Source organism: Diadema antillarum, unplaced genomic scaffold, assembly GCF_040938485.1.
Source record: "Diadema antillarum isolate AM-2024a unplaced genomic scaffold, OU_Dant_1.0 scf00000065, whole genome shotgun sequence".
NCBI lineage: Eukaryota > Metazoa > Echinodermata > Echinoidea > Diadematoida > Diadematidae > Diadema > Diadema antillarum.
This window is the reverse complement of record NW_027270954.1, coordinates 1,974,485-1,984,172: the sequence shown is the minus strand read 5'-3', so window position 1 is coordinate 1,984,172 and position 9,688 is coordinate 1,974,485. Positions and strand designations below refer to the sequence as shown.

Genomic DNA, 9,688 nt, shown 5'->3' with positions numbered 1-9,688 from the left:
TTTTGTTAATCAAATTATTGTTACTATTCAGATTATTGATAGACAGAATATGTCACTGGCAGAAATTTGGTTTGAAAGCTGTTTTCGTTTGTGGGTGTATCAGAGCAATCTGAAGAAAAATAGTAGAACAATTGTTATAAAACATATAGCACATACTTTGGGCCACATGGTGGTCAGGGTATCATGAACCAAAACAAGTTTACATGCATTTGCATTGCATGATCCCTCTAAGGTCAAATTGACTATGTTGGGGAACGGCACTTCAAGCGTCTGTCAAGTTTGCTTATGTTTTTATCTCAGACGGGATTGAGCGAATATTGTTATCTACGCAAACCTTTCGGACTCCAAATATGCATACTTGTATGGACAAATGACCAAGGTACTACTTCTTGTCAGACAAAATTGCGAGCTTGTGATCAGGTAGCAATCTCATTTCGTGTATTCAAAGATACGCCGAGACTGCCAGCACAGTTCTGACGAATGCGGTGATGAGAAGTTATATTTTACTATAGTCCAACGCGACACAATGCATAAACTGGAAGTCCATTATCAATGAACTCTTCCCGTCCGAATCTAAAAACCAGTCTGTTTGTTTGTAAGGATGTGGCAAAAGAAGAGACAAACAAGGCTGGAAGGAAACGAAAAAAAAGGAAGAATGAGACCACTTTTCAAAGTAGGCAAGGGTCTGTATCCCGAGGCTAATTTCTAACGATCTCAGTCTCGACATGGAGTGGTGTGTGGACAGAACTCACTCCTCTCCTCCTCGCTGCAGTTGATCTGAAATGGTATCCGTGATCATGGCGATGCTGAGACGATGCCCGTGCGCCAGTTTGTCGAACCCATTGATGGGTATGAGAGGAGGTGGAGAAAGGTGAATTCGTCACGTTTCAACTGCGACACGGTACTGGAGGGTAATTTTATCAGCGTTTCGATAGACAGAATGAAGTGAGCGAAAATAATAAAAAATGAATGGCTTTGTCCGGCCACTTCACGTGACGCGGCAAGGTCTCGATGAATGGAAATTGCTTGTGTGTTTATTGGGAAGAAAGAGAATGCAAGGAATCTGCTTATAAGTTTCAGTTTAACGTTACGTACATTTGCCAAAAGGATTTTCCGCATACAGTCAAACCAGGGAGATGGTATCCACCTCCCTCGTCCAACGAGGAAAAGGCAATGAATATTACCCTTTCTTTTTCGCATCCAACCTGTGTGTGTGTGTGTGTGTGTGTGTGTGTGTGTGTGTGTGTGTGTGTGTGTGTGTGTGTGCGTGTGTGTGTGTGTGTGTGTGCGTCATAAGTTCGATAGCGAGTCTGAGTTTCGGGAGGGCTGACTATTCATTGAGGCTCTCGACCACGTCTATACGGTTTCATTCCCAAGAGAGCTTTCTTTTCATTCGTTTTGTGGCAATCAACAGTCATGGACATTTTAATCTCTTACATGTACGTGTGAACGCATCGTTATTTTTCTTCTCAGAAATGATTCTTTAACAGTAGGAAGTACGTTTGCATCTTTTGCTTCGCCCAACACTCGTATCGACATTTAAGGCTGTCCCACTACCACTACAACTACTACTAGAAAAGGCCTAAAGTCATCCATGATACACTAATGATACACAGTGAAAATGATGAACAATAATGTTCGTGATCTTTATGGCTCTGAAAGTAACCGTCGAGCGAGTACAATGTGACGCCTGGCGGGTAGGAGCAATCAAGACGCAATCACATCCCATTTTCTTGTCTGACGCGAAAACGTGACCGTCGCAAAATTGTTTTGTATCCATGGCGAGCTACGATAATGTGAATAATGTATACTCTCCTGCAGATGATCGCGGGTAGACTCGTTCGTGGGGTGCATTAGATTTAATCATTAACACTCCGTGCGAGAAACGATGGATGAATAAGTTGTTGATTTTGTCACATCTGAATATCAAAATTCCGATATTTCTAGGCGTACTTCCAGAGCGGAAAAAACACGCAGAAACACCCCCTCCCCCTAAAAAAATGCTTCAAGATTGATTAAAGCTGGTCTATCATTGACTTCAGAAAGTGAGATTATAGGTCTGACTGGCATCGACACGGATCTCGCCTTATAATGCTCAATGTTTACAAAGCTAACCCGTTCTTTGCAAGCTACTAAAAATCCCCCCAAATTTCGAACAGCTCGCACCGCATTCCCGCAGGAAACTGGTTAATATGGCACCGATCTAGGTTGGTGCATCGATTCCTAGTCCCATTCTCATTACAGAGAGCAAACACGTTCAGGTGTGGACGTTTCGGGTTTCAACGTACGACACGGGGCCTACATCACGAGTACGCCAAGTGCAGCGAAAGATTGGCCACGCGATAACAGCTTCGGGGAGAAAAAAAGGTGTTTTTCAAAGAGCGTCGAACCCCATACCCTCGTTTTCTTTCCAGAAATGGAACACTTAGTTTTCGATGAAACCGGCCAAGATTATGCTAATAATTATGTATTGGGAATTTCCCCAATTCTGTTTATGACTGCACGAATTGGTGTAGCAGCTGCACGTCGTAAACACCCTGTCTGTACTATACGAAAATAGATGAAGAAAAAGTTAAGAATTACATCTACAGGTTTCATTGTGTAAGTCGTGGAGTAACGGACGAACAATTTTCTTGTTTGCTTGTTTGTTTGTTTATTTATTTACCGTAAAATCACAAAAGTAACAATAATACAATACAACTGGGATAAATAACAGAAGGAAAACGGATGGAGTGCCCTGCTCAGCTCGGCCTTCATGGCCGTGCTGGTCTTCCGAGGGGTCCAACTTGACATGAAAAAGTACAATAGTTGAAACTCCATACAATAAAACTACTCATACATACACTTATTTTCATAATATGATACGAACAAAAAATTGATACATCAGTACAAAATCAACTAAAATAACATTACAAACAAAAGTTTATGAAAAAAACACCAACTACCAATATACCCTCTCCCACCCACAGCCCTCCCCATATAACATAATCATTCAGAATTAGCATAAATACAGAAATCCGTTCTCATTATCGTAACATCCGGTGTAAAACATATTATTCATTGCTTTTTCAAAGGAATTACATGATGATGAAGATATTATATCCAAGGGAACAGTATTGTACATGGATGCCCCACGGTACGCGAACATGCGTCTACAAGATTCTGTTCTGGGCTTTAACAGCGTTAATCTTCCAGAAGATCGTAAAGAATATTGATGAGATACAAAATCAAACCGATCCAATAAATAAGGAGCGCTAAAATCATTTAAAGTTTTAAATACCATTAAGAAAGTATGCTTTAAACGGCGTGTTATTGTTGTTACCTAATTGTTGTTATCTAAATGTTGCTTTCTCTTCATTATTGGAGGAAGTAGGAAAATACGTTTCCTAGCTTCACGAAGGTTAATACACATGTCATTCCATTGGTCACATTGTTTGATATGTTTTCCTTGCTGTTGGGTCAAACCACTGCACTCGAAATTTTAGACTACCGACTAGACCGAACCCATTAACAACGTTCGGGGTAACGAGATTAACAACCGACCTTCTTCTTTATCCTTGCAAAAGGAAGCTAATGTCAATTTAAAGGAATCTGTTATGATAAGGACACTGGAGAAATGTCGTAAACATGCCATAATGAGTCCATTAATATTTACGGGGAGGGGGTAGGGGGTATGTACGGAAACTCTCTCTTGTTTGAAGAAGAAAAAAATCTAGAGCCGGATACATTTCAACTCAAACCGACGCAAACAAACAAAAGTAAATGAAGTTAAGAAATAGAAACTGACATGGTGAAGAAGAAAGAGAAACAAAGCACCCGATCTGACTGGTAGTCATACGAGTTAACATTCTCTCTCCTAATGAATACAGATAAAGAAAACTGTGCTTCACACAACTTTGCCTTACAGAAAAAGACATCCTGTTAGCGCATTTCTGGACGACACATGATATTCTGTATCAAATCTTCACGTCGAAGCTTAAAAGCAAGCCCCATTTTACCGTCAGCGAAAAATCTTCCGTTTTTGTCTTTCGGCTAAAACTGACATTTAGTACTAAAATGAAACTTACTTTGAGCTATATTTTTCATCCCAGAGTAATTAATTAAAAATTTCACTCTCTCTCTCATGAATATAGAAAAGATAACCGTGCTCCATACGTCTTTGCCTGATAGACAAAGACATCCTGTTAACGCATTTTGGGAGGACAGATGTATTCTGTGTTATATTTTCACTTTGAAGCTTAAAAGCAACCCTCTTTTGCTGCCAGCAAAACTCTTCCGTTACTGTCTGTCGGGTAAAAGTGACATTTAGTATCAAACGTCGCGTATTCTACGCTACATTCTCGTCTTTCAATATTTTGCACTACTTTCTCATAAGAACAATTTAATGACAAATACCCCCCCCCTCCGAAAAGTCAACTTCCAGGTATGTCATTTCTGTGACTTCGTTAGGCTTCATCCTGTCTAGTAAACTTGATATTTCATTGTTGAACTAAAATAATTTAATGAGTATCTATCTAAACTATATTCTTTAAACAGCAGTGACATTAATATATTAAAAGATATCAACCTGCAACGCGCTTGACTTGTTTTCAATTTCAAATTTGTACTGGGGACTAGGAGGTGCTGTACAAATCTTGAAACACTGCAAGCACCAAATTTGGAGAGATGACCCCTCAGGACCTACCCATTGATATTTGATTAGGAGCCCTCTGTAAAATTTCTATTTTTTTTTTGGTATAAATGCTGAATTTCATTTTGCAGAAAATTTCGCGAGGTAATATTCGCGAAAGCAAAATGCGCGCGATTCTAAATAATGCATTGAATGCCAGTGGCAATTCGGGGAAGTTTCATGCTGAGAAAAAGACCGTCGGCTCAAAGTCACGAAAGCTTTATGTAGCGAAAACAACACCGTATTTATGTATCTGAGGGAGTAAAGTAACAAAAAAGAGGTTCACATTTGTTGTACTTTTTCACTTTTAATAAAACTGGAAAACATGAACCAAATCTTGAATTCCATGATCAACAAAGCATTTGAAACATCGAAGTTGTTGAATTAATTACCGATTTATGAAGAGAAAATGCTATTGAGGTACCACAGTGTGATGTAGCTCCCTACTATTCCCAGTTTAGCTACGTATATAACATCACAGGGGCTTGGAATGTTTTCTAATGTCACGGTTGGGGGGGGGGGGGGAGAGATCACGGACCCTTGATCACCCCCTCAATGGTTCGCAGCCCCCCTCCCCCCAAATTAGAAAACGTTCTGCAGCCCCTTTAATATCGGGGTCTATGTTTCATGTACATATATACATAACTCTGAACTGGCAATAGTACATCACACTGTGACACCTCAACAGCACTTTCTATTCATAAATCGGTAATTAATTCAACCATCTCCATGTTTTAAATGCTTTGTTGATCACGGAATTCAATATTGGGTCAGTGTGTTATAGTTCCATGAAAAATGGAAAAAAATACAACAAATCTAAACCTATTTTTTGTTAATTTACTTCCTCAGATACATAAATACAGTATAATTTTCGCGACATGAAATTTTTTGCGAATTGGAGCAGACGGTCTTCTTCGCAGCATGAAACTTCAGCGAACTGCCACTGGCATTAAATGCATTGTTTAGAATCGCGCTCATTTTGCTTTTGCGAATATTGGCTTCTCGCGACATTTGCGAAAGTTTCATGCTCGCGAAATTTTCTGCAAAATGAAATTCAGCATTTATGCAATGAAAATAAAATTCTTACATAGGGTTCCTACTCAAATATCAATGAGTAGGTCCTGAGGGGTCATCTCTCCAAATTTGGTGCTTTTAATCCGCAGTGTACTAGTAACGGTAATCTAAAAATTTGACGTTAAGCGACTTGACTATAATGGGATCTGCGTGTGTTGCGTTCCAAGAGCAAGGGTGTTGAACATCAAATCATCATTACGAGCAGGTAACTATCTGGGAGTTCTCATTTATTGACTCGGAAATGGCTTTCTGCATGAGCGAATTCACACAAAAGCAATCTCTATTCCGGTTACGAGTTTTACGGCTTTCGAGTTTATAGCCAAAAATTGCCAGCGCCCCGTCGTACGCAATAACGTTTGACCGCATGCCGATGGAAGTACAGAAATCAGGATACCCAACATGCCCAAGGGACCATCTATGGACACCAATCTGTCAGTGACCTTCAGCCAAAGGGCCATTCAATGTCCATGAATATTAAAGCTAGTTTCAACACCTCTTTACTTTGCAAAACACAGTCTTTCCCATGCACAAAGTTACTAGTAACCAGCGCGACAAGAGTAGTCAGGAACACTACGACAAGACTCACTGGGCAAATTATGGTAAAATTTTAAGTCTAATTTTAATGTTTGTTTCTGTTTTTGTTTCTCAATTTTACTCCTTTATAATGATAAGATATCATCTTAGATATTATCTAATATTGATATTTTCATCACTCTTTCATGAATGCAGAAAGATGAGAGTGCTCCATTCATCTTCGCCCGACACACAAAGACCTCCTATAAAGACTGACAAATTCTTGGACACAAAAGTGTTCTGCATTATATTTTCATGTTAAAGCTTAAAACCAGTCCTAATTAGGGCAGCAAAAAAAAAAAATAATAAATGATTAATGTGACACTAACAAAAATCAGTTTTTGTCTAGCGGCTGAAGCTAAATTTACCATTAAAATGATACGTACTGTAAGCTAAATTTTGACCTATTCTATCTTTGTCTTTCTGGTTTATCAAAAAGACCGTGAGGGCGTAATTATGTCACATGACGTTATTGTGTAAGGTTATCTACACCGTCAACTTAGATGACGTTGGTGAAATCACATCCATATAACTCTTAAATGGCGGAAAGGCAAGTGCACAACACCTTTACTCGAGATAGAGCTGGCCAGTCAATATAAACTTGATTTGATTTGATCGAATAACGTCGTCAGCATCTAATTTGGAGAAAAACGATCTTCTCGCTGCGGAGGCAAGCATGCGGCGAGTCCGTTGACATATTCTTCAATTACGCGGTAAACAATAGCTGCAGGAGCGGAAGTCACGTACAAGTTAACGGCGAGAGACACCGGTGGCAGTGAGTCTCGGCTTGCAAGCCGTAATGCATGGTACGATGGCAGAAGGAATAGGCGATAAATGACCTCCAGCTTTTGCGATCTATGGCAAGCCGGTCTGCAAGAGAACATTAAGTCTGTCTCTAATAAGCATTGTAGATCATTACCCGGGATCATTACACGACTTTTAGAACGTGATCTGACTTAGATATGAAACGACTGAACATGATAACCGTAGGACCTACTCATCTTTTATATACAATATGTACAACTAAAAAGATACTGCTGCAGTGAAAATGAAAATACAACAAAGAAAAAACAACAACAAATGCCACATGTGACACGAACGGCTTTGTGTTAATGCCGTCTTATCTGTCTCATATCGCATTTCTCACCAAAAGCCTCTGCTGCATACCGAGACATTTCACCGAACGATCCGACCTAAGCAGAGTGTTATAAATAACCGCAAATCCGTATCCCGTGCTCGTATTACCGTTTCATTTATCTCCTTTCCCCGCACCATGTTTTATTCATGAGCGGAGTTGCCTTCAGCTATGTTGAGCATGACATTGATTCATTAGATGGAATACCGTTTATTTTGTTTGGGCACTTACACCCCCATCCTTCCTGCATCTGCTATAGTGACAGAGAAACTGGGTCTCTCTTTTCTCCCCTTTCCTCTTTTTTTTTTGTTTAATAAACATCTCTCCGACTTTCCCTTTTAAGCAGCGTTGATACTAAAAAAAAAGACGTTATGTTACCATGTGTGTTACGGGATTTTATTATTTTTATTTTTTTATTTCAACATATTTTGACAGGATAACAAGATCAGCAAGTGAATGCTGTTTTACATCAAGGTCCTGTACAATCCAACTATATGAAAACAAAAATCATGTTACATAAATATAAGCATAAAAACCACTACAATTAAACAAGCAATCAGAGCTGAAAGGAGCAATACGTTAAATTGAAATCAGTAGTAACCAGTCTAAGTATAATATAATGAAACAATATGATGCAAAAGAATATATTAAAACAGTGAATAAAATGATGCAAGATTATATACACAATCATACCATTTGGTGTACAAAAGGAATGTAAAAACTCTGCCAGAAAGGACTTGAATCAACAAGCCCACGATCATAAAAAGCAGATAGAAATTCTATGTAAAAATCTACACTAATAAATAAATTACATGCAATCTGGCAGTCATGCCCGTTTAACCTAATCAGTCGAATGCATGTATACCCATAACACACATTCATGGATTCATGCACACATAATTTGCACCAGGCAAGTGTGGGTAACACAGTGTGACAAAAAATAATATGGTACATATTATGTAAAAACAGGGCGTTTGATAAAATCAGTGAAAATACATTTTCTTATATAACAACTTAAAAGCTGACAATGACTTTGATTTCTTTAAAACATTTGGTAGTGAGTTCCATATCTTTCCTCCTGCATATCTAAAACAGCTTTTAAAACACTCTACATTCGGTTTAGGTGGTACCACATTCAAAGAATCAGCTGCTCTTGTGTTAAACCCATGCCTGTCAAAAATCATCTCAATATTATTGCACATTCGTGTGGGGGCAAGTCCATGGATGCATTTATACATGAGCGTTGACAAAAAATAATTCCTTCTATTTTCAAATGCTTGCAAATTCAAAACCTTGATTATGTCATTCCCATTTGCAGTTTCGTAATCAAAATTTGATGTGATAATTCGTGCTGCCCTCTTTTGTAATCGATATAGAATATTTTTATTTTTAGCAGAGCAATTTCCCCAAACGGAGCATGAATAATCAATACACGGTTGAACAACTGCAGTATACAAAAGTTTAAGTGAATCTTTATCCAAAAATTTATTCATTTTTCGTAACATAAATAATTTCATAGAAATAGATTTGGCTAAATTTTGTACGTGTGCATCCCAATGAAGATGGTCGTCTATTATAACACCCAAATACCTAAAATCATGAACCTGTTCAATCCTTTTTCCATCAAGAAAAATGTTCAAACTTTTGGAGCACCGTGGACTTAATAACATTACCTTAGTCTTATCTAAATTAATACTTAATCTGTTTCTCTTGTACCATCTATATATCGAGTTCAGATCATTTTGCAACATTGATGTAACTCTATCAGTATCTTTGTGCGAACAATAAATTACTACATCATCTGCGAATACATTACAGGAACATGAATATACAGATTCGGAAATATCATTAATAAATATGAGGAAAAGTATAGGCCCAAGTACACTCCCTTGTGGTACCCCTGTCGTGATACTTTCAGATGTTGAGAGATGACCATGACAAAAAACATTTTGACTCCTACCAGTTAAATAATCAGAAAACCATTTCAATTGTTTGCCCTTGATGCCATAACATTCCAACTTATGCAATAATAACGTATGATCAATTGAATCGAAACACTTAGAAATATCAAGAAAACATGCTGCAACTACTTCACGATCGTTAAAAGACTCCAACCAATCATCAACAGCTCGATGGAGACAAGTGTTAGTTGAGTGATGGGGCAAGAATGCAGCTTGATCTATGTTAATCAAATCATTTTGCTGAAGATATGCCAATAACTGATCTTTAATCTGCTT

The 9,688-nt window shown here is 38.3% G+C and overlaps 1 protein-coding gene across 1 annotated transcript in view; it reads left to right on the top strand.

Annotated features, from left to right (window-relative positions):
* The first annotated feature begins 814 nt into the window (after positions 1–814).
* LOC139716438 (sulfotransferase 1C2-like) overlaps positions 815–9,688 on the top strand; it is a 58,949-nt gene continuing 50,075 nt past the window's right edge. Inside the window, exon 1 of the mRNA XM_071627985.1 lies at positions 815–911. Within this exon, the coding sequence (XP_071484086.1) occupies positions 815–911 (97 nt within the window). The remainder of the gene's footprint in view (positions 912–9,688) is intronic.